Below are 26,621 nucleotides of genomic sequence, written 5' to 3'. Positions count from 1 at the left end.
AAAAATAAGGTTAATCCAATTCTTGAACCAATGCATACATATATCATAAACTTAGTCTTTTGTGCACGATTTGATTTTTTTCAATCGGTCAGTGTTGTTGTGAAAATATGGCAGGTATTAAAGTTCGTGTTTTGAAGCTGAAGTTTAACGATTGTCACCGGTTTGTCAACAATCAACAAAAAAGAATGGATATTGAGCATGTGTTTAGTACAATCAGATAATAGTTTATTTTAAGGACAGCCATGCGTATTGCGATCACCTGATTTTCAGAGATTGGTCACACTCAGTACCTCATCAGGAACATTCATGCTATGTTTGGTTTCATTCCATTCAGTGGTTCTCTAAAAGAAGACATTTGTATGTATTTTAATATACACTCCATTCACAGTACCAGTAGATGAAGGTGAGGTCACTTTGCATAGGGAAAATATGTCGGGGGAATTATTAAAATAAAGTAAACTTCTTCTAAATATGAACAAATCAAAGAATTTTCTTCAGGAAAAGTATATGTATATAAGTTTTATAATGAAAACTATCCATTGAGTTATAAAAAAACATATGCATTATTTTTTTTAATTTGAGGTTTCTTATGACTTTTACTACTTGGCCAAATAAAGCCAAACATGGCCTCAATCATTATTAGGGTGTCTAATACCATTTATTATGATTTAACCTTATTTTACATGATTTCCAAACCACAGTACCAGTAGATGAAGGTGAGTGACACAGGCTCTTGAGAGCCTCTAGTTTGCATTTGAACTTCTTCTAGAGAATCACTGAATGGTATGGAACCAAACATAGCATGAAAGTTCATGATGAGGTACTGACCAAGTGTTGTTACTATGTTTCCACTCTATCATCCAAGATGGCCGCCAGCTAGGGACCTAGTTTAAAAAAGAGGGGCTAACGATATCAGAGGAACAGTCAAACTCATAGATTGAAAATAAACTGACAATGCCATGGCTAAAAATAAAAAAGACAAACAGACAAATAAAAGTACAGAAGACACAACATAGAAAACTAAAGACTAAGCAACATGAACCCCACCAAAAACTGGGGGTGATCTCAGGTGCTACCAAAGGGTAAGCAGATCCTCCTCCACATGTGGCACCCATAGAACCTTATGGGAAATACATACAAATGTCTTCTTTTAGAGAACCACTGAATGGAATGAAACCAAACATAGCATGAATGTTCCTGATGAGGTACTGACCAAGTGTTGTTACATTGAAGCCAATCCAAAGGGCCGCCACGGTTTGCATTTTATATGCGCAGTCAAACAAATAATAACAGGATCGATGACAATAACAATGTCAAACATCCTATAATTAAAGACTTAACCAATTTCCTTCTTTATAAACGTGACAAATACATTGACTATAAATATTTGCTGATTGATGGAATGTTATTTAAAATTAATAACTTTGTATGAAATACTTTCTTCCAATACCGGTAGATTCTACTTGTTACTTGAGAGCGTACATAAAATCATTCTGAGTTTAGACAAAATAATTTCTTTGCTTCATTAGAACGTGTTGCAAGTTGCCTTTTATTAATGTTTTATCTGTTTGTAGCATCAAAAACGTCATATTCCTTTTCAAATTGCTTGCCAAACATCGTTTATTTTTGTAAATTTTCCGAAATTTGTCCGCCATATTGAAAAATATAAGAATCACAAATCGGATACGGTTCAACTATGAAATAATTCCGCATTCTTGCAATTATAAGTTCAGACGCACAAATGACACAATTGACAGAAAAATAATGATCACAAAAGTGATAAAAAAAGCATTCTACACGAATTAACAGACATTGGCTTTGTTTACTGTATATTAGTGTTGTTCCGATGATCAGAATAAGTCGGAAATCAGTTGGTTGGGCCTCACGATGTCGATAATCGATTGGGATTTTGTTCAATCGATTGTCGTTAAAGTTTCCGGACTTTTTGCGTATCAACTTCCGGTCCGTTTGCGGTTTGCATTTTATTTGCTCAGTCAAACAAATTGTAACGAACAATATCAGTCGATGACAATAACAATGTCAAACATCCTATAATTAAAGACAAAACCATTTTTCCCCTTTAAAACGTGACAAAAGCATTGACTATATATATATACAGATTGATCTTTAAAATAAATAACTTTGTATGAAATACTCTCTCAATACCGGATACTTATTACTTGAGAGCGTACATGAAATCATTCAGATTTTAGACAAAATAATTTCTTTATTTCATAAGAGCGTGTCGCAAATTGCCTTTTATTCATGTTTTATCCACAAGTAGCGTCAAAAGCGTCATATTCCTTCCCAAATTGCTTGTCAAACATCGTTTATTTTTGTAAATTTTCTGAAATTTGTCCGCCATTGAAATACATTAGAATCACGGATCGGATACGGTTCAACTATGTAATAATTCCGCATTCTTGCAATTATAAGTTCAGACGCTCGAATGACACAATTGACAGAAAAATGATGATCATAAAAGTGAAAAAAAAGCATTCTACACGAATTAACAGACATTGGCTGGATCCTCTTTGTTTACTGTATATATTTCAATGCAAATGCATTGTTTTATTTTTTTCTGTTAATCTTAAATTTCTTAAAGTAAAATACTTTATATATATCTTTTCTTAATGTGAAACATTCAAATGTTTATACTGCTAAGTTATTGAAATTATAATGTGAGTTACACCATTGAAATTTAAAAAAGTTAGTGTCACTCTAGGTAATTAATGTTGTAATTATGAGATAAAATATGTTCAATCTGAATCTGGATTCTAATTAATTCATTTTTATAATTGCTAAATAAAATATGAAAAGGAAACAGAAGATCAAATATTAACATATAAAACTCTGCAATGAAATGGAATATACACATTAGACATGACCAATGAGACTAAAATGCATGATTTCATTTAAAAAAAGGGCAAAGTATTCTGATGCGATTATAACCGATAGTCGGTTGGTTGCTGTCAAACGATTGTAATAGATAATCGGTTGGTAATTTCAACCGATTATCCAACACTACTGTATATATTATAATGCAAATGCATTGTTTTATTTTTTTCTGTTAATCTTAATTTTTTTAAAGTTAAAAACTTTATATATCTTTTTTTAATTAGAAGCACTCAAATGTTTATACAGCTGTGTTATATTGAAATTGTATTGTGAGTTATACCATTGAAATTTAGAAATGTTAGTGTCACTGTCATACTGTTGGTAATTAATGTTGTAATTATGAGATAAAATATGTTCAATATGAATCTTGATTCTTATTAATTCTTTGTTTTAACTGCTAAATAAATAGTTATCAAAGGTACCAGGATTACAATTTAGTACGCCAGAATATATGAAAAGGAAACAAAAGATCAAATATGAATATATAAACTCTACAATGATATGGAATATACACATTAGACATGTACAATGAGACTAAATGCATGATTTCATTTAAAAAAAGGGCAAGGTATTATGATGCGATTATAACCGATAGTCGGTTGGTTGCTGTTAACCGATTGTAATAGATAATCAGTTGGTAATTTCAACCGATTATCCAACACTAGTTTTAAAAGCCTAAATCAAATAATACAAATAACTAGCAGAGGACTAAACCTTGAGTGTTGATTTAATATTTAAACTTTCTTTTTTTCTTCTCATGCACCTGCATCTTGAACACCTCTGACAGACTGAATGAGAATAAAATCACTGTTATTAATAGCCTATGATAAACATGTTTAATGTAAATGATTCAGTATTATTACCAACATAAGTATTGCAGTTGTCCACGCTGTTATGAAAACGATTCTTTAATTCACAGACATATACCTAATTGCATGCAAAGAAATTCCTCAAAGAATTTCTATTCCATTGCTTTCATTTGTTTCAGAATAGTCCAACTTACTGGTTCTATAGAAGAAATGTTAGGAAGAATGTAGAACTGATAAGAGAAACAGGCAAACAATGGATAACTGAAAGAATACAGGCTATTAACAATGATGAGACTGTTCCTAATGATATACTAACACACACAGTTAAAATGATGGGTAAGAGAAACATGCAAACAATGGATAAAGGAAAGAATACAGGCTATTAACAATGATGAGACTGTTCCTAATGATATACTTACACACACAGTTAAAATGATTGGTGAGAGTGAATTCTTGTGTTATGACATTTATGTATAGTAAACTCCAAAGGAAGGAATATAGCCATTCAATACTGATTATCTAAACCCTTTCACTGCATAATGTATGAACTTTTCAAGCACACATTCTGTTTATATTTTTACAGTACCTCCCTACCACCTAATTACTTTCTTGATCATGTTATAAGAATTTCCAAAAAGTTTCCATTCCCAAAATTTTGACAGCCACTCATAAGAAATATATCCATCAGTCTGTAAGTCACTCCATCACATTTTTCTAGGGAACTACAAATGATAGCTTTTTGAAATTTCATATCAGACTTCATGTAAGCATGCCTTACCCTGAGACACATTTTAAGATACATGTTCACCAACTTTCTGTTTAAAGAATAATTATAAAATTTTAACCCATTATGAAATTTAATTCAAACATTTTCATGATCTACAAATCAGAGTAACCTGCAATTGAGTATTAATATTTGTGCTTTATGATTGGTTTTCATGTACAATGCTCTTTAACTTCCTGTTGACTCAATACTTGAAGCTGGGATGGGATATCATTCTAACTTGCTTAGGTTGCTTTAATGTTGAAGATATTGGTCACACTAATCAATATTTGTTTCTCTTATCTTTGATAGGTGAAAACACTGATCTGGATTTTGAAGAAATTATTGATGACTTCTGCACTTTTTTCATAGCAGGTTGGTATGATAATAATGACACATTGCATGTCGGACTCTTCTGCACAACATACAATTCAAAATATACAGTAGAACTGTGTTTGGATTTTAAGATCAATGTTCTTCTTAATCCTTTTTTTGATGTTTTGAGAACAAATTTTGGGTTGACACAGTCTATTTATTACTTTTTCAACTAAGAAAGGGCTATTTATCCCTGATTTTATTGTTTCACTTCCAAGACCACATTGTAAATTAATTAATTTAAAAAAAAATTATGTAGATTGTGTACTGTATATTGTTCAGTAATGACTATAAATGGACAATTTTAACATGACAAGCAGCTTTTTTTTTTCTTTTTTCTTTTTCTTTGTCAATGTTATATACTTAACCCATTCCCCTTAGGAAAATTGTTTTCATCAGGAGATTTCCAAATTAAAAATTGGAGCTTGAAATTAGAGACTTGTTATTTTGAAAGTTTTTTACACCATAATGATAGTAAATGAAAAGAATACCATTGCAATTATTTTTTTCGTGAATGTTAAAAATAAGTGTTGATGTATTTGGAACTTTCAAAGTGAGTTCCAAATATCCCAAAATATTCAAAATTTCATACATGTGATTCCTCGGCGGGAGTCAAAATCTCCTACTTTTCTGACCCTCTTCCGCCCCTCCTGTTAAAATTTGAAATCTTCCGCTTTTTGTTAACCTCTAAAATTTTCATTGAACATTTCTGTTAACAAAATTGATACTGACAGAGAAAAGGTCTAAGAAACTCGAAATTGATATCAGAAAAGTCCAAGAAAAACGGAAGTCACCATTTCCAGTTATGAGGTCCAAACTCCAGCTGGAAATTTCCAAATCTCCAGTTATGGCTTGACAACTCTGTCACATGTCTGAAATTATGAAAATGTAACTTTAAAGTTCTGATTTCTAATTTGAAGTCTGATTGTTTATGCCCACACAATATTGAATTTAGTCCCATGTTATATCAGTTATCTGCTACATGGTATTTAATTTTGTTAAGTTAAACCACCATTTCTCCCCCATTAGTCTTTGTAAAATTGGGCAGAAATTATCTTTGTTGCAAATAAAAAATTATTTGATATGATTTGAATTTGATTCTGTCAAATACTTGTCAAAATATCAAAATGCATATAAGACAATAACAATCAATGGATATTAACCAATCAAATGTTCACCTCTTTTATTCCCCATTTACAAGCTGTGGTAACCATGTCACCTAAAATTTCAAGATATTTTAAAAAATTAATATATAAAAAAGAATATGCCCTGAATCATCCGTTTTATATGTATGTGACTCAGGATTTTTTTTCTGCAATGAAATACATGGTTAATTTCCTACAACTGTCAAATCCAAGGGATTATTTTTTTCTTACTTATTAAACTAGATGGAACGTACCATGTTTTGGTGGTTTTACACCTTGTGTAATTTTTACTATAAAAAAGCATACACATTACCATAATAGATGTGTGGTAATTGTAGGACAAGATACCATATCAACTGCAACAACATTTGCTGTGATGTTCTTAGTGCAGAATCCAGATAAAATGAAGAAGTAAGAGTCTTAACTTCTTGAAAGTTGAATTCTCATTTATCAAACAAAAAAGACTAACCAGAGTTTGAATAAAAACATACTTACAAAGACAGATCCACCCTCATTGATGTATTTTATAATTGGTACCTGTCTTAAATATGCATGAAATATTTGCCACTGGACATTTAAGCAAATAACAATTGACCTATACTGAGTTAAAGGTACTGTAAGGTGAAGTCATCTGTTTGTTGAAGTGTCTTCTACATGTATGTTGTCTTGAAACCTTATAAACATGTTCATATTGTGAACTTTTTATAATACTTATCAGTTAAGGGTTTGACACACATATCACAGTTCACTGATCATGAATATGAAAGTGCAAGCTCTGCATATTCCAGGTTTTGTTCCAACAGTCATTCTATTCATAATGTGTATAATTGTAGTAGTGAGCTATGTGAGCAACACACAGGTGCTTGTTGCTTTAAAGATTTGAGGCAATTTTAACAGTAAAGACTAAATGTCTAATGTTTGTTTATGTTTATTGTAGACTTGTTCATGATATTGATACTGTTGTTGGATCCAAAGCTAAGATAGATTATAATGATCTTGGAAAAATGAACTATTTGGATATGGTATGGAAAGAAACTTTGCGACTCTATCCACCAAGTATATCCACTGTAAGAGAGACAGAGAAAGATTTTGTCATTGATGGAATTTATATTCCTGGTGGTACTGATATCAATGTAAGTTATGATTTATTATTGGAAATGAAACAGAGAATTAATAATTGAAAATTTTAATTTATTTAACTTAATTTTCAAATTTTACACCTCTAGTTTATGATTGCTACTTAGGTACTATTTACAGCTTTTGAGATCAAATTGGAGTCATAATACCAAATTATTTGTTATGTATCTGAATCATGTACGTAGGTTTTTTTGTTAATATTATTTTAAAACCTTTAATTTGAAGCTTTGACATTAGATTTCTAATTCTAACACTTTTTAACAACAAATTATCAATTAAGCAATCTAAGTAATTAAAACAATTTTATATTCAATTCTATCTTAGCTGAGTACATACATAAGTTCAAGACTTCCTGAATTCAATGACAGACCTTTAGAATTTCTACCTGAAAGATTTGAACCAGATTCACCAATAAAGTAAGTGTATATTTTTTGTTTGATTTCTTAAAACATGCTGCGTTGATAATTGATAGTAATCAAGCTATTATTCATGACCTGACAAAACAAATATTTGACTAGAACTTATTAAGGCAAAAGACGTTGTACTTTTTTTTCTTCTGTCACGTAATTTATTTCTTGTTTTGTTGTACATTAACAAATGCATTTATACTGAATGAAATGGATTGAGAATTAAAAAATTTCAAAATGCTTAAAGTTGGCAACCTCTGACAATGATAAACTAAGTCATAGCTTGCCAAAAAGTATGTAAAAATGTGTGTAATTTTTTTTTGCTTTGAAAATCACATTTGTTTCAGTATAATTAGCTGTTTCTGATACTTAGATCGGAGTCGTATATTTAACAGTACAACACACATGCAACTTCATGTTAAGATTGGTGCTGTAATATCTCTTGTTGTTTCTAAATGAGAATACCATTTTCAGGCCCAGTATCTATACCTACTACCCATTTACACTTGGACCTAGGATCTGTTTAGGACAACAGTTTGCTAAGGTGAGTTTAATTGTTTATTATGTATTTAGATATTACAGGTAAACAATAACAGTGTGAATATGCTGAATAAAGCTTGTGCATTTCCATACAATAAAAGACCCCAACAATCCAAATTTTGCATGCAGATACATATACATATATATAATGATATACTCAAAAGCTGACCAAGTAAAAACCTTATAAAATGTTTATTATGCATTTAATACTTCTTACAGTAGATCAGTTTCCTTGAATTCTGTATATAAATAATGTAAGACGATTCAAAATTAAAGTTCTAATTAAAAGAGGCAATATATATATATAAAAAAAAATTAATACATTACTTTAACTTCTGCATTGAAAGCAAAAACTGTGATACCATTATGTTTAGAAATATAATTGCTATTTTGCATTCTGTGACCCCAATTTTCATAATTAAGCGACTTCATTTAGCATTTTCTTGCTAATAATTTGATTATTTATTTGTAGATTGAAGGGAAACTCATATTGGCAAAGTTGTTTCAAAATTTTGAAGTGAGACTTGAACCTGGGCAGTCATTACATGTTGTTCTGCAATCTACCCTAAAACTGAAAGATGGATTGAAATGTTTCTTAGTACCACGGTTAAAGAATAAGAAAAATGACAAGTAACTACAACAGACTAAATTACAAAACTACAAATGTTAATTTATTAGTTAAAATGTGTCAGTTTTAACGAAATTGTCCATTGAAGTTACATTTGTAAACAGAGAAGATGGTACATTATAGAGCAGCTTTTAAATTGAGGAAAACATCAAATAACTTCATTTAATTTGGGCACAAGATATAAGTTTCTATAGATTCTAATTTTTATGCCCCACCTACGATAGTAGAGGGGCATTATGTTTTCTGGTCTGTGCCTCCGTTCGTCCGTCCGTCCGTCCGTCCGTCTGTGCCTCCGTTCGTCCGTTCGGTTAAAGTTTTTGGTCGAGGTAGTTTTTGATGAAGCTGAAGTCCAATCAACTTGAAACTTAATACACATGTTCCCCATGATATGATCTTTCTAATTTTAATGCCAAATTATAGTTTTGACCCCAATTTCATGGTCCACTGAACATAAAAAATGATAGTGCAAAGTTCAGGTTAAAGTTTTTGGTCAAGGTAGTTTTTGATGAAGTTAAAGTTACATCAACTTGAAACTTAGTACACATGTTCCCTATGATATGATCTTTCTAATTTTAATTCCAAATTAAAGTTTTGACCCCAATTTCACGGTCCACTGAACATAGAAAATGATAGTGGGAGTGGGGCATCCGTGTACTATGGACACATTCTTGTTCTGATATATATTTATAACAAGATGTTACAATATGAAGTGTTTTTAGTTAGATTGCAGCTGATGATACAATTATGTCGATTGGCTGATGATTTGACTGTTTACTTAATTATAATCTTACACTTTATTCAAATATATTTTATTCATTTAAATCAATGTTGATAAAAAGATTTTATAGTTTACTTTGGTAATTTCAAGTAAAACAAAATATGAAGTCTTTCATCTGCTAAGGGTAACGGTTTTGATCATGTTAAATTGTATAAAATAAAAACTATATTTGACAAAGCAAATGATTCCTTGTGTCATTTGCCAGAAACTTTCTATAAAGCATCAATGTAAAGATTTTTGCTTAAGTTATTCTATAGGAACTATTTGGGGTAGATTACTGATATATTCCATAAAGGTACATAACAATCAGTTCATCTCAGTTTGTCGAACATTTCGAGGCCCTACCCTATAGTCCATAGATCCATCCACACATTAGATAAGAATCTTGTGCACTGCATTATAAATGTCAATCTCATATATTATCCCATAATATGTTCTTTTATAAGGTTTAATACCACCTAATCATGGTACGTCACATCCGGTTGTATACGAAAATAGGTCGAAAAAAAAAATATTCCCTGGAATTTGACAGTTGTAGGTAATTAATCCTACATTTTATTGCAGTAAAAGATTTCTGTGTCATAAACATATGTCTTGGGTATTTCAAAGCACCATTATTTTTTATTTGGGATTTCTGTAGAATATTTTGTAATCTTGAGGTTACATGTTGACTAAACTTTGTACACAGATAAAATAAGAGGAGAAATTTGATTGGTTAACTTCTAGTGATGGTTATTTTCTTATATGCAATGAAATGTTATGTGAAATTTTTATTATAGTACTGGACAGGATAAAACTTTACTCATGCCAAGTATTTCTTTATTTGAAACCAAGATAAATTCTACACATTGTTTTGAAAAGTGCAAATTTTAACAAAGACTAATAGGGGAAAATCAATGGTGGTATTACACCTAAATACTCAAATAATACCTAATACATCTAAGTTTGACCATCATTTTGTTGAGCTGCTCTCTCTGTTGTGGTCCAGCAAATTTGAATTAGTTGGCAATGTTCCTGTTTATCAGATTCAGATTGTCTTTTTCTAAATTTTCTGCTGACACGCAAGACATATCTCTGTGTCAACATATATGTATATTATATAAACAACTATTCATAAGGTACTAGATATATGAGATCATTTATTTACACTTTTATATGGGTTTACTAAGGTTAGTTATAATAAATTTTTTATTTGGATGTTAAAAATTTTGAGTTATTACAGATATTTTTTTTAAATTTTGATAACCTTTATTAAATATTATAGTATGGACATGCTTTTTATTTTTTTGTTATTTTATATTAAATCTATATTTGTGTATCATATACTGTATATGTTTTATGTTGTTTTTTACTTTCAATAAATATTAAAAAAAAAACATTAAATGATGAAAATTTGATTTGTTGCTGCTTTTACTGAAGTTTTTTTTAAATACAACACTACATCTCAATTTTATCTCTGTGTTCCAATTGAAAAATATTTGTCTTCTATTTTACTTCAAAACATTGAGCATAGTTTAAATCTTCACACAAACCACATTATGCTAAATTCTGGTTGATAATGAAAAGTATTTGTTGAAAAAAACAGGGTAAAACTCATGAAGTGTTTCTTGTGTAATAATGACTTTGTACTTTCAGTTTAAGTCTTAAAGGTATAATATTACTTTTGCATAACAGAAAAATAATTTAGAAATCTTTTCAGTGATATAACAAACATTAATTCACATGATTCCAGGAGGATTTAAAAAAAGTATGACGTTAAAATAAATTTCCAACACAACACCACAATCTGCCTATTAAAATGAAATCAAGCTGAAATTAAACTTTAATTCTATTTATAGTAACAATGCACCACATCATTCTTAGATGAAAGACAATTAGTTGTAATAAGAACTTCAAACAACAATGCACCAATGTGACGCAGAGCTCCAGATAAGCTGCGTATTTGCGTGATCACGCAATAAAAATAATAAAAAACCCAATGCAATTGCCCATTGCAGGGTTCAATAACCCAATTATTTCAAAGGAAAACCCAATTATATGCCAAAACCATGAGTTCTCAACCCTTCAATTGGCTACTGTTTGCGTTATTTACCCTTATCTGTTTACAGTCGTCGCGTAAATCTATGTTTATAATATTTATAATTGGAAATTTCCTTTCGTTCTAAAAATAGATCCCTGCATCAAGTAGCTGAAATGAGTCCCTGTTGGAGTTTTCCGTTGCTCAATAGGTACACGTGTTTTTGAAAACATTTCGGTCTTCTCTGCGTTTATCCAATTAGCGTGTGTCATTTAGTCATATTTTTTTTGCATTGCTCGAGATTTATCATAACATACATTGAATTAAAACGAAAGTGAATGTCCGATAAAAATATTAAACAGAAGCATGTTTTCTGCTTCTTATGAAAAGCTGAGGGAAAGTTATGATAACAAGACTCAGCCAGTGTTTTAGGAAGCGTCCATCGAAAGCACGGGCGTGTGTGCGTACCTTCTAATGAGAACATTGATAATAAACACGGGGTTTCGTCAAAAACGAAATCAGTTGGAAAAAGTGAAAGGCCAAATCAATTATGACATGATAAAGCATGAGAAACCAAAAGTTCTAATAAAAGACAACTAAACTCAGATTTATATAAATTGAATAAACCAAAATCATTCAAGTATAATTAGAGTTTATGTAGTATTTTTTTTTTTTTTTTCATTTTACGGTTAATTAATGAATACACACACAGGCACTGGTCTCAGAATTTATTATATAAAGGTGTAAGACGAGTGCCTGTGAATACACATATCCCTTTTTGTGAGAAAATACAAAACTGGCAGAAGGTTTGGAACGGGACACAAATTAAACCTACAATTGCTCCTCAGTGAATAAATCTAATAAAACAGCTAGCAAATAACCCTAACCCTAACCCTAAACCAAATAAAACAGCTAAACAAAGAAAGAAACATATTTAAGATGGAAAAAAATCTGGGGTTGATATTGCCTAAATATTCAATATTGTGTTGATGAAAAAACCCAATACATTCAGGAGCTTGGTGGTGAAAAACCCAATTTGATATTAACATGAGGGGTGAATTGGAATTGATAATGCAATTAAAAAACTTTATCACCCAATTATATAAGAAAATGGTGGGTAAAAAACCCAATTTGTGAATTCTTATCTGGAGCTCTGGTGACGATAGACCCATTTATGTTATATTAAAATCCAACAAGAACCCTAAACAAATCACCACAATGTAGTTAAACAAAATAAAGTTACACAGAAATCACATAAATCTATACGACAATAATGCATCATAGATATAAAAATTCCATGAAACAGTCTGGTGATAAATTTATTTTTGCACACAATCAACCAATGAAAGTGAACATTTTTATTTACAGGGACTCTATCAAAATGATTCACACAGGCGTTGGTTCACCACACGGCATTTAATTTTTATTTACTGTTTATTATTTATAACAAATTACTATATTCTATGGATAGACATATGGGTACATATAAAAATAAGCATTTTTTCATGTTGTCTAAAATCAAATACATTTTTTATTTTCCTCGAAATTTAGATTTCCATTGTTTTTTTTTTTAACTCTCTGTTTCCTCTGTCTAAATGTGGTAGAAATAGCTTTCACCAATACCTAGATATTTGGCATATTTGAGGTATACATGTCTACCCTTTATAAGAAAAGCTTGACAAAATAAGTTCTTTTTCACTTGTCTCTTCATCAACTTCATCAACTTGAAACACATTTTAATCTTGAACAATTGACTTATATTTGAGGCCAATCATGACCCTTACCGAAGTTACTTCTTTGTACAGCTTTTTGATAAAATTATTTTTATTTTTGAAAATAACATTATTTTCCTTACAGAAATCAACACAACAATTTGACTATAAATAATTAATTATTCATGGATTTATTGTTCAATTACTTTTTGATCCAGGTATCTACCTGACTGTATGTTAGGTAACAGTAATTAGTTTAGTTTACAGGTGCTAAGTCAGGGAAATCAACAATAAAAATATTTATTATTCATGATATTTTCCCTATCTTTCCAATAAGAAAAAATAGTTTGCCAAGAAAAGTCGTAGAAAGAAGAAAGATTGTGTTTTACCAATTTGATTGGTAAGAACTTTTTTAGTTTTATATTGAATTATATCATAACTGTAAGCTTATTTGATTTCAATACTTAATCATAAGTATTTGTTTTATCTTTGTAAAAATGACAACTATGACTTAAACTGAAATTTTTTGACTTTAATTGTGTTTCATTGGATCGTGTGATTTATTAGTTAATAATAAAAAAGAGTACTGTATTTTTGATATTATATATAGAAAACGGTTTGAATTAGACAATACCAATAGTTTTAAAATCACATCAGTCATATGAAAGGAAAAAGATGTTTGATTTCGCTAGGCATGTGACCTAAGAAAGTTCTCTAGTGTACATTTATCTTATATTCCTATCAGATTTTTATCTAAGCTGACTTTTTCAGATACTAATGCATTGCTTCTTTAGACTAGTGTTAAATGGATATTGAATTGAGAGGGACATCAAATAGTTGTATGGCCAAACAGAACAGAATAATGTGTAAAGTGACACTGTACATCATATATTTATTTTCATTCACGATCAAATTCAGTTATAGTCAGAAACATTTTCCGCCATTAACAAACATCGCTCAGGATCGCCCATCTGTGACTTATCCTTCAGACAGTACTTGTGGAATTCCTACAAGAAATGCATACTGTATCAGTTCCATTTATAAAGCATCAATAGACCAATGTGTACAGGATTTTTGTGTTCAGTCATGTCCAAATAGAACATCATTACCATTACATACAGATTTACTAATTGGAATAAGTCTGGGATTTAGAGAGTGTGTCATCACAGATAAGTTTAACAAGAAGCCAGAGAGTTCATTAGGAGAATTTTCTACATACTTTATGAAACTTGGTCCAGATTGTTATATAACTCCTTCTGTTACCCCTCCTATATATGGCGAAGGAGCTGTAACATTTACTGTATGGGTCTGGCGTGAAGAAGAAAATTATGGGTAAGTGTAATTAAAAACAAATTTTAGTAATGTACTGTGTATTACAGTAGATTATGTTACTATAGGAGTCTTGCACAATCTTGGATCACAAAATAGCCCAATTGAATGGTCAAGAGTTTTACTGATATTGGCAGATTATGTTGCAGAAAGTCAATATAACTAGATGAAGGACTATGTATTGAATTTCTTATGACTTTGTCCTGTTGTAACTAATCTTAAAAATAATGAACATTTTATATCCATAAGGGGAGATAACTGAGACAATTTACTTTTGCAACTTATCTTTTTTGTTATTTTGCAAGAAAATGATCCATTGGATGCCATGTTTTCACTTTTTATGCCCCACCTACGATAGTAGAGGGGCATTATGTTTTCTGGTCTGTGTGTCCGTCCGTCTGTTCGTTCGTTCGTTCGTCCGTTCGTCCGTCTGTCCCGCTTCAGGTTAAAGTTTTTGGTCGAGGTAGTTTTTGATGAAGTTGAAGTCCAATCGACTTCAAACTTGGTACACATGTTCCCTATGATATGATCTTTCTAATTTTAATGCCAAATTAGAGATTTTACCCCAATTTCACGGTCCACTGAACATAGAAAATGATAGTGCGAGTGGGGCATTCGTGTACTGAGGACACATTCTTGTTGGTTACTGAAGGTGTTTTATAAAAGCTAATTTTATTATTTATCTAGCTCATGGAAGCATTTGACATCACTTGACTTCCATTGTTCATCCATTGGTGAATTTGTTAGGAATAATTTCAGTCCAAAACAAGCTCTTAAATCAAAAAGGATTTAAATATTTTTTGAAATTACATTAATTAAATGATGAATCAATTTACTTTAATATCCAAGTAAAAAATATGTACTTTGTTTAGACAGCCCTGGTGTTAGTAAATTTGGTAAAATAGCCAAACTACCAGTACATAACATGTTTACTCTTTGATGCAAATAGCTAGTAAAGAGCACAGAAGACTTGTCCAAAAAGATTTGGTCAAAAGTTTTCTGAAATATTTTAATTTGAAAATCTGTGTTTAATTTTCAAAAATGTTACAAGTTGATTAAAATTTATCATTACTTATATGTAAATGAAATATACAATTTTCAAGAAGGTGTCTACTTCATAAATGTATTCCTAGCATTATCTGTAACTTGACTTGTGAAATAAAGTAAGAGCAATAAAAAAGTTAAAGAAATAAACAAGCTATGAAAATAAGACAGACAACTATCAGGTAGAACAGCTTTGTAATCAGTGAGTCAGTATTTCCCTAGAGTAAAACCTGCCCCTATACTTTGTGAATTATTTATGAATTGTTGTACCAGTTCTGTCTTAATCAATACACCTTATATGTTGTAATCAAACAATCTCTTTTTCATGTCAGTATTTTTTTCTACCTTCTATTGTTATCTTTTTATTAAGTGATTGTTCCACACCTCATTATGATTAAAGGACACAGTATTGAATTATAAGGATTATCCATCTGTTCATATTTTGGTCACCACTCCCTTTGTTTGCATTAAATATTTCAATTTAGTAAGATCTTTGGTAATCATACTATCCTTCCATTGTATTTTAAAATTGTCATAGGAATTATAACCTCCATGCATGTTATGCCTCAATATATTTTACATATACATTACCTTATAAATGATACTAAAAAATTAACAGTCATATTGGTCTGTTTTTTTACCCTACATTTTATATGACTGTATGCTCATAGGTATAGGAGTCGCCCTGTCTATCTGTTCATATGCTTTCTAGACACAACTTCTCTATAATAACAGATAGACAAATACTGATGAAACTTTACTCACTACATATGAATAAAGGAATAAATTAATCCCCAAGACCAAACATGGAGAAAGGAATTTAATTCTATTGACCAACTTTTAAAAGTACACTATACTAATAGTGTTGCGGACAGGGGGTTTACATTTGAGAGATCATTCACAGTTCTAGTTATACTTTTGCATTCTCCCATGCAGAGTTATTGGTCTTTTCTATTTCTCATGCAATTCATACACACAAATCCAACATTATTACCAGGAATTTAGTTTCAGAGCTGATAATTTTCATTGAGCAAAATAATATGCAGTTTTTAAAGATTTATTAATAAGCCAGTATTTATAAAGAAAAGAAAAAATATTATGACTATTTATATTTTGACAGAACATTGGTACAGAAACAGTCTACCAACACTAGTGCTGTAGTTTATCACATACAGATAGATTCTACAGGAGTGGTTTATACCTATCAGACTGCTAATGGGATACAAACTATTACTGTACCTGAGGTTATACCTGCTAAAATATGGACTCATATTGCAATACAGGTTTCGTATTTTACCTTGTGTTATTTTTATACGACCGCAAAATTTGAAAAATTTTTCGTCGTATATTGCTATCATGTTGGCGTCGTCGTCTGCGTCGTCGTCGTCGTCGTCGTCCGAATACTTTTAGTTTTCGCACTCTAACTTTAGTAAAAGTGAATGGAAATCTATGAAATTTTAACACAAGGTTTATGACCACAAAAGGAAGGTTGGTATTGATTTTGGGAGTTTTGGTCCCAACATTTTAGGAATTAGGGGCCAAAAAGGGCCCAAATAAGCATTTTCTTGGTTTTCGCACTATAACTTTAGTTTAAATAGAAATCTATGAAATTTTGACACAAGGTTTATGACCACAAAAGAACGGTTGGGATTGATTTTGGGAGTTTTGGTTTCAACAGTTTAGGAATTAGGGGCCAAAAAAGGGCCCAAATAAGCATTATTCTTGGTTTTCGCACAATAACTTTAGTTTAAGTAAATAGAAATCAATGAAATTTAAACACAATGTTAATGACTACAAAAGGAAGGTTGGTATTGATTTTGGGAGTTTAGGTCCCAACAGTTTAGGAATTAGGGGCCAAAAAGGGACCCAAATAAGCATTTTTCTTGGTTTTCGCACCATAACGTTAGTATAAGTAAATAGAAATCTATGAAATTTAAACACAAGGTTTATGACCATATAAGGAAGGTTGGTATTGATTTTGGGAGTTTTGGTCCCAATAGAATAAGGGGCCCAAAGGGTCCAAAATTGAACTTTGTGTGATTTCATCAAAAATTGAATAATTGGGGTTCTTTGATATGCCGAATCTAACTATGTATGTAGATTCTTAATTTTTGGTCCCGTTTTCAAATTGGTCTACATTAAGGTCCAAAGGGTCCAAAATTAAACTTAGTTTGATTTTAACAAAAATTAAATCCTTGGGGTTCTTTGATATGCTGAATCTAAAAATGTACTTAGATTTTTAATTATTGGCCTAGTTTTCAAGTTAGTCCAAATTGGGGTCCAAAATTAAACTTTGTTTGTTTTCATCAAAAATTGAATAATTGGGGTTCTTTGATATGCCAAATATAACTGTGTATGTAGATTCTTAATTTTTGGTCCAGTTTTCAAATTGGTCTACATTAAGGTCCAAAGAGTCCAAAATTAAACTAAGTTTGATTTTAACAAAAATTGAATTCTTGGGCTTATTTGATATGCTTTATCTAAATATGTACTTTGATTTTTGATTATGGGCCCAGTTTTCAAGTTGGTCCAAATCAGGATTCCATATCAAGTATTGTGCAATAGCAAGAAATTTTCAATTGCACAGTATTGCACAATAGCAAGAAATATCTAATTGCACAATATTGTGCAATAGCAATTAATTTTCAATTGGAGTTATCTTTCTTTGTATAGAATAGTAGTTGATAATATATGTTGGAAATTTGCCAGACATGACTATGATGTCATTTTCTATTTTTATTTGCCAATAACTTTATGTAAATAACTTCATTGGAAATTTGCCAATATAAAATGTTGCTGATGAAGCTTTTTTTCCTTATCTTATCTAAAATGTTTTTAGATAATGTATGTTGGACATTTGCCAGACATGACTATGATGTCATTTTCTATTTTTATTTGCCAATAACTTTATGTAAATAACTTCATTGGAAATTTGCCAATATAAAATGTTGCTGATGAAGTTTTTTTTATTGTTTTATACAATAAACAATGTATATTCACTTTTACTACCAACCAATCTTTACCATTCAGTGATAACAAACACTTTATTTTACATTTTAATATTTTATGATGTATTTAAAAGAGTAGTTATTGTTGCAAACTCCATTAGAAATTTGAATTAATATCAGTTTTGGAAAAAGGGAAGCAGGGATGTGAAAAAAAGGGGGGGGGGTTAAATTTTTCTCATTTCAGATTTCATAAATAAAAAGAAAATTTCTTCAAACATTTTTTTGAGAGGATTAATATTCAACAGCATAGTGAATTGCTCAAAGGCAAAAAAAAAACTTTTAAGTTCATTAGACCACATTCATTCTGTGTCAGAAACCTATGCTGTGTCAACTATTTAATTTTAGATTTAAAAAGTTTGAAGAAGAAATCTTTAATTGATTTGTAAAATCTTGACATTTGTTTTGTGTAAAAAAAAACCATGTAATGTCAAAAATTTGATCACAATCCAAATTCAGAGCTGTATCACGCTTGAATGTTTTGTCCATACTTGCCCCAACTGTTCAGGGTTCGACCTCTGCGGTCGTATAAAGCTGTGCCCTGCGGAGCACCTGGTTAACCAATGAAGTTATTTATGTCGAGCCTGCAACTTTTGTTGCAGAAAGCTCGACATAGGGCGGCGGCGTTAGCTAATTACATCTTAAAAGCTTTATATTTTAGAAGGTGGAAGACCTGGATGCTTCTTACTTTGTATATAGATGCCTCATGTTATGAAGTTTCCGTCAGTCACATGCCCAAATTCCTTGACCTCATTTTCATGGTTCAGTGACCACTTGAAAAAAAAGTTCAGATTTTTTGTAATGTTGAATTCTCTCTTATTATAAGTAATAGGACAACTATATTTGGTATGTGCCTACCTTGCAATGTCCTCATGCCCGTCAAACAGTTTTCACTTGACCTCGACCTCATTTCATGGATCAGTGAACAAGGTTAAAGTTTTGGTTGTCAAGTCAATATCTCAGATACTATAAGCAATAGGGCTAGTATATTTGGTGTATGGAAGGACTGTAAGGTATACATGTCCAACTGGCAGGTGTCATCTGACCTTGAACTCATTTTCATGGTTCAGTGGTTATAGTTATGTTTTTGTGTTTTGGTCTGTTTTTCTCATACTTTATGCAATAGGTTTACTATAATTGTTGTATGGAATGATTGTAAGGTGTACTTGTCTAGCCGGCTGATGTCCTCTGACCTTGTCCTCATTTTCATGGTTCAGTGGTCAAAGTTAAGTTTTTGAGTTTTGATCTATTTTTCTTAAACTATAAGTAATAGGTCAACTGTATTTGTTGTATCTAAGCATTGTTAGCTGTACATGTCTGCCAGGCATGGTTCATCTGACCTTGACCTCATTTTCATGGTTCATTGGTCTTTGTTTAGTTATCTTGGTTAATGTTAAGTTTATGTGACAGTTGTAATAAAGCTTTATACTTAGGACTATCAACATAATATCAATGATTAGTAAAGAAGGCGAGACATTTCAGCTTGTGCACTCTTGTTATGCACATTCTATGAATAAAATTGTCTAGTTTGTATTTTGTGGAATAGTTGAACAAATGATCTTAGTCCAACTACTGTATCTCTAGCCTGTCAACACAATTGTCTAGTTTGTTTTTGGAAATTGTTTTGGTTTTTTTTTCTACATTGGCTAGAGGTATAGGGGGAGGGTAGAGATTTCAAAAAACAAGTTTAACCCTGCTGCAATTTTGCACCTGTCCCAAGTCAGAAGCCTCTGGCCTATGTTAGTCTTGTATGATTTTTAATTTTAGCTTCTTGTGTATAATTTGGAGTTTTGGAGGTTCATTATCACTGAACTAGTATACATATTTGTTTAGGGGCCAGCTGAAGGACGCCTCCGGGTGTGGGAGTTTCTAGCTGCATTTAAGACCCATTGGTGGCCCTTGGCTGTTGTCTGCTCTATGGTCGGGTTGTTGTCTCTTTGACACATTCCCCATTTCGATTCTCAATTTTATGATATTAATAAATATCAGGGGATCATTTGAGTGTTTGAAATTTGTTCAGATATATACATATTCCTCATTTTTATATGCCTGTTTATTATACGCCCATTTTACAGGACGTATTATGGTATACTGTTGTCCGTCCGTCAGTCCGTCTGTTTTCCACATGTTGTACAATAACTCAAAAACCCTTAATCTAGTTTGTATGAAACTTTGGTGCATTGAATATATCTATTGACGTTAGCTCCCTTTCGCTTTTTATAAATTTTAGATTTTAGGTACCAAGTTTTGTGGTTTTATTCATTAAAAAGTTGTGATTTTCCAGTTTTCGTACAATAATTCAAAAAAGCTTTGAGCTGTTCTCATGAAACTTTGTAGAATTGTTTATATTTATTGACCTAAGCTCTATTTCGATTTTAATAAATTTTAGATTTTACGTTTTCAAGTTGTGAGATTTTATTCATAGAAAAGGGGGGATTTTCCAGTTTTTGGACAATAAGTCAAAAATTCTTTGAGCTGTTCTCATGAAACTTTAAAGAAATGTTTATATTTATTGACTTAAGCTCCCTTTTGATTTTTATAAATTTTAGATTTTATGTTTCCGTTATGACATTTTATTCATAAAAAAGGGGTGATTTTCCAGTTTTCTGACAATAAGTCAAAAGTGCTTTGAGTAGATTTCATGAAACTTTGTAGAATTGTTTATATTTATTGACTTAAGCTCCCTTTGGATTTTTATAAATTTAAGATTTTATTCATAAAAAAGGTGGGATTTTCCCATTTTCGGACAATAACTGCAGATTACATGAAACTTTAGTGACTAGTTTAGAATGAAATTCAAAACAGTGTGGCTGTGGCCATTGATTGACACATTAAATTCATCCATTGACTGGGACAATTTACGTGAACGTTTGTCTGTAACGACCACTGTTCACGACGTACCTACGATAGACATTTAAACTGTGGGGTCACCAAGGTTTCTTAACGCCTTTAATTATAAAATAATTCGAAAAATTAATCAGGAATAACCTTTATGTTTTGATTTATATAATTGATATAAATCAAAACATCGTGTTATTTCTGATTAATTTTTCGAATTACTTTATTAAGGTGTTGAGAACCTTTGGTGACCCCATAGTTTAAGTGTCTTTAAAAAGTACATAGTGAGCAGTGGTCGTTACATACAAACGTTCACCTAAATTGTCCCAGTCAATGGATGAATTTAATGTGTCAATCAATGGCCACAGCCACACTGTTTTGAATTTCATTCTATATCTATAAAAATAACCTCCCTTTATTTTTTTTTTATAATTTTCTGATATAACATTGAGGAGTGATGGAACTTTATTCATTGAAAAAGCAACAGGCTTATCATGCGCTCATGGCCACCTCTTTATTCTCTCTGTCTGTCTTTCCATTTCTCAATCTATCTCTCTCTCTCTTGTTTTTTGTAATATCATAAAACTGTTAAAATACAATTAGGAGAATCATATTTTTATATGTTGCCTTCTTTTTTAGAGAAAATTATTATAAATATAAAGTAATCTTATATGGTTATCATGATTTATATCTAGGCCTACAAAACCATTGTGAGTTTCTACATTAATGGTGTTGGACCTGGTTATTCAGCTACCTACACTACAGAAGTAACTGGACCCTTATTAGATGAAACTGGCACCCTGAGGGTTGGACAAGATCATTCAGGAAATGGACAGTTCTTAGGAAGAATTCAAGATTTCTTTGTTTATTCTACCACTTTGTCTAATAGGTAAACAACTCCTGATATACATGTTAAGATTTTTTTGATGAATTCACAAGGTTAAATTATCTATAAACTATATTTACTTAGAGAGGTATTACTCATACAATACACTTCAAATCACAAGGTGAACAGCATAAAAATTTGTTGAACAAATAATATAGATAATGCAAGTTTTAATGAAATTTGCATTTATTTATTTATTTCATTAATCTATTCAGGGAAAATGTTATTTCTATAACTGGACATAAGCAATGGTGTTAACCTAGAAAGAAGCATTAAATTTTAATTACAGGTAGACAAATCTTTCAAAGATATAAAAAATAACTAAATTTCTGATTGTTTTAGGGAAATACAAGAAATTTACACAGGATTTTTACCTGATTTGAGAGTTCAGACAAATTGTCGGTGTCCAGTCACACATCCTAGAGTGAGACCAGATAAAACACATTACTGTATTCCGAATAATGTAATTGACAATAGCGGTGATGTAATTTTACGTCTGAACGATGAGGCACATTTCCTGGAGTATATAAATGATGGAGACAGTAACAGTGTGTGGTTGTCAAAGTTCCAGAATAAAGTAGAAATATCCATAGATCTAGGAGATATCTTTCAGGTACAGGCAGCTTCTTTATACTGTGTATTTTTTGAACTTATTCAAGATATTCCAATGAAATAATTACATCTGTTTACCTACTACTACTGACAATAAACATCTGGTCTGCATCATTTATTCATTACTATTTTTAAGACTAAGTAAGTTGTATACGATCCTTTTTTTTTGGTGAAAATTAAAAAAATCTACACTAAATTTGTTCCTGCAGACTGCTACCTTCAAGTTGTCAACAAGCTCATTAAAAATCCAGCTCAGCCTGTTTGCTAAGTACAAGGTAGGGTTCATAGTCATATTATATGAACATGTTCTTGTCTTAAACATGCATTTGATTTGACTAAATATTCAATAGCCATTTTAATTTCTACTGTGTGTACATTGCAGGTATTCTATGTAGTACTCCAGTTTTATAGTCCTTTCTCTAAAGCTGTCACTATAGAAAGGAAACAGAATTACTCATCAGATTGGACCACATGGCAATATTATGCTGAGGATTGTCAACATTACTATGGTCAACCAAACAATGGACCTCTCCTCACACCTACATCTGTTAACTGCTTACAGTTTGTTCAGTAAGTCTATAAGTTGTTGTATATTTGTAAAGCTGTGGATAAAAAATCATGTACACACAAAGTTATACACAACCAAGAAAAAAAAATAGCATATGGTTTGACAGCTGTATTGGTTTTACTTCTATATAATATATTACTATTGTTTACTGTAAACAAACTCATAATGGATACCAAGATTGAAATGTTGTACACCAAACATGGTTTCCTCTACAAAAGACTCATCAGTGACACTTAAATCAAAGAAGTTAAAAAGGCCAAATAAAGTTAGAAGTTGAAGAGCATTGAGGATCCAATGTATCAATCTAGGCCACACACTACAGAATATTTGAAAAAGTTAGAAAATCAAATATAAAAATTGTTTTCATTTAAAAATGATTTTCTTTCAAAATAACAATATGATTTGAATCTTTAATCATTTGTTATTCTGTTCATCGCTAATTTTATTTCTTTCCAATGGCTCCTTTCAAATTTCTTTTTGTATATTTTATTTCTGTTCGAGAAACAAATTTTTTATGGTCTCAGTGACATTTGATACTTTTACTTATAATTTGTTTAATTGCTATAGAAACAGATAAAAATCAATTCTATCTTGTGTATTGGTTGTTTTTTTTGTTGGTTACTATTTCAAAAGTTGATGTGGTATTATTACCATATTCCAGACCACATTTCTATTTTTGGAAGGTGTTGATGGATGAATTGAACGCGGTCTGTTTTACTTACCATTTTTTTTGGTAATTCTTTTATGTATTATCTATGTTACAGAGATGATATACCATATTCAGGAGTACAGATAACATTCAAGATTCTATCTCCAGAGCCTGTTACTAGACCAGCTTATAACCAGTTCTACGAGACACCAGAACTACAAGACTTTGTCAGGGCTTCAATAATAAAGATAACACTAGAAGACCATTATTATTCCAATCACTTCAGACATGAATATTTTGGCATGTCTGAAATCACTGTCAGTGGCAGGTATGAAGAATGGGGTTGAAAGTGGGTGTCATTTTTGGCGAAAGACGGCTTCAAGCCGTCAATTCCCTAATGGGGTTGGCCAGAGTATCATTCCCTCACGTCAACCATTTTGTTTTGATAGTTTGGAAACCCCCTCAAAATGTCATACTGAAATTGATTACAAGGAGAACAGATTGACTTTAAATACATTTTTTACACATTTCCCTTCTGTTTCTCGTGAAATTATCCTATATTGAGCTTTCCCTTACACTATATACGTTTCTTTTACAGTCCGGAAAAATCAGTATTACGAAATATTCTAAATATATCTAACCTGGCTAGTGACGTCATTGTTGGAATGCCACACACTACACAGGGATATCCTTTATTCATTATAAAAATCATTCACAGTATTTGTATACTAATTAAACATCCGTATTTGTTAAATGTAAACCTAATGATGTTTGCTGTAGTGTAGATGATTCACACACCAACATGCAATGCTTTAATCTGAGGCTATAATCAGATAATTTGTAGGTCAACTTTCGCGGTAAACAATGTCAGTGGGGATACATGAGATTGGGGAGAGAAACGTCAGTTTTCATTGTTTCTGTAAAGTTCTGTTTTTAGAATCTTCCTCCAATTCAGGAGCACCTCAATTGATGAGTACTTATACACTAAAATCAAAGTAAATGTTTCTGAACACTTAAAATGTGACATTTAGTATATGATAAGTAGTCTTCTATATAAAAAAAAATTGTGTACCAACATAATTATTGAAATGGTTAAAAAAAAAAATTAAAAAAAAAAAAAATGTTGCTTTTTTTGTCGAGCCTTCGACTTTAGTCGAAAAAGCGAGACTAAGCGATCCTACATTCCGTCGTCGTCGGCGTCGTCGTTGTCGGCGGCGTCCACAAATATTCACTCTGTGGTTAAAGTTTTTGAAATTTTAATAACTTTCTTAAACTATACTGAATTTCTACCAAACTTGGACAGAAGCTTGTTTATGATCATAAGAAAGTATCCAGAAGTAAATTTTGTAAAAATAAAATTCCATTTTTTCCGTATTTTACTTATAAATGGACTTTGTTTTTCTGCGAGGAAACATTACATTCACTCTGTGGTTAAAGTTTTAAAAATTTTAATAACTTTCATAAACTATCCTTGATTTGTACCAAACTTGGACAGAAGCTTGTTTATGATCATAAGATAGTATCAAGAAGAATATTTTGTAAAAATAAATTTCACTTTTCTGTATTTTACTTATAAATGGACTTAGTTTTTCTGCGAGGAAACATTACATTCACTCTGTGGTTAAAGTTTTTAAAATTTTTAAAATGTTCTTAAACTATCCTGGATTTCTACCAAACTTATACAGAAGCTTGTTTCTAATCATAAGATATTATTCAGAAGTGAATTTTGTAAAAAAAATTTGGATTTTTTACCAAACTTGGAAGCTTCTTTCAATCAAAAGACAGTATCGAGAGGGAAATTTTTATTGATGTTTTTCCTCATTTTGTTGAGTCTGCGATTAACAGCAAAAGTAGGCGAGACACTGGGTTCCGTGGAACCCTTACGAATTTTTGTAGTTTATACCTATTGAGATTGGGGAGAGCTACTGCAGTTTTCATTCTTTCTGTAAAGTTATGTTTTTAGAATCTTTCTCTAATTAAGGAGCACCTCAATTGATGAGTAATTACCCACTAAAATGAAAGTTAATGTATCTAAACACTAAAAATGACACATTAAGTATATATATGATAAGTAGTCATCGATTAAAAAATAATTTTGCGTACCAACATAATTATTGTAGTGGTCATTTTTTTTCATTTTTTTTTTTAAATATTGCTTTTTGTAGTTTAAAGCTATTTATTCATGAATTTTACAGATATATCAAAATGTGGGATCTGGAAACAAACTTCACACAGCTTATATCAATCATATTTGATTTTATAAGTACATGTATCCCTGTGATGAGAGTTGTAACTGGGAACTTTATCAATGGAAAATTAAAACTGAATAGATTTTTCAGTCCTCACTTTCTTGAGAATACTGTCACAAAAAATTGAGAAAGGTCTTAGCCTGCCCTTCAGTTGTACATAATTAAAATTCTAAAATATATTGTAGTAGTTGTTAAATTCAATTGAATTTTAGATAATTAACTCCCAACTTTA

At 31.0% G+C, this 26,621-nt stretch overlaps 2 protein-coding genes across 2 annotated transcripts in view; both read left to right on the top strand.

The window, feature by feature from the left end:
- Window positions 1-9,563, top strand: part of LOC143068001 (cholesterol 24-hydroxylase-like) — a 29,503-nt gene extending 19,940 nt beyond the window's left edge. The window contains exons 8-14 of the mRNA XM_076241726.1: window positions 3,887-4,043; window positions 4,783-4,845; window positions 6,329-6,401; window positions 6,928-7,123; window positions 7,452-7,543; window positions 8,009-8,078; window positions 8,547-9,563. Coding sequence (XP_076097841.1) covers window positions 3,887-4,043; window positions 4,783-4,845; window positions 6,329-6,401; window positions 6,928-7,123; window positions 7,452-7,543; window positions 8,009-8,078; window positions 8,547-8,708 — 813 coding nt within the window. The 3' untranslated portion in view covers window positions 8,709-9,563. The remainder of the gene's footprint in view (window positions 1-3,886; window positions 4,044-4,782; window positions 4,846-6,328; window positions 6,402-6,927; window positions 7,124-7,451; window positions 7,544-8,008; window positions 8,079-8,546) is intronic.
- A 3,798-nt stretch (window positions 9,564-13,361) lies between these two features.
- The window catches only part of LOC143066258 (usherin-like), a 96,636-nt gene continuing 83,376 nt past the window's right edge, over window positions 13,362-26,621 (top strand). Inside the window, exons 1-7 of the mRNA XM_076239250.1 lie at window positions 13,362-13,609; window positions 13,981-14,541; window positions 16,703-16,865; window positions 22,121-22,314; window positions 22,654-22,924; window positions 23,306-23,493; window positions 24,256-24,468. Of these exons, the coding sequence (XP_076095365.1) occupies window positions 14,015-14,541; window positions 16,703-16,865; window positions 22,121-22,314; window positions 22,654-22,924; window positions 23,306-23,493; window positions 24,256-24,468 (1,556 nt within the window). The 5' untranslated portion in view covers window positions 13,362-13,609; window positions 13,981-14,014. The remainder of the gene's footprint in view (window positions 13,610-13,980; window positions 14,542-16,702; window positions 16,866-22,120; window positions 22,315-22,653; window positions 22,925-23,305; window positions 23,494-24,255; window positions 24,469-26,621) is intronic.

This window comes from Mytilus galloprovincialis, chromosome 3, assembly GCF_965363235.1.
Source record: "Mytilus galloprovincialis chromosome 3, xbMytGall1.hap1.1, whole genome shotgun sequence".
NCBI lineage: Eukaryota > Metazoa > Mollusca > Bivalvia > Mytilida > Mytilidae > Mytilus > Mytilus galloprovincialis.
This window is presented reverse-complemented; position numbering and strand designations above follow the sequence as displayed.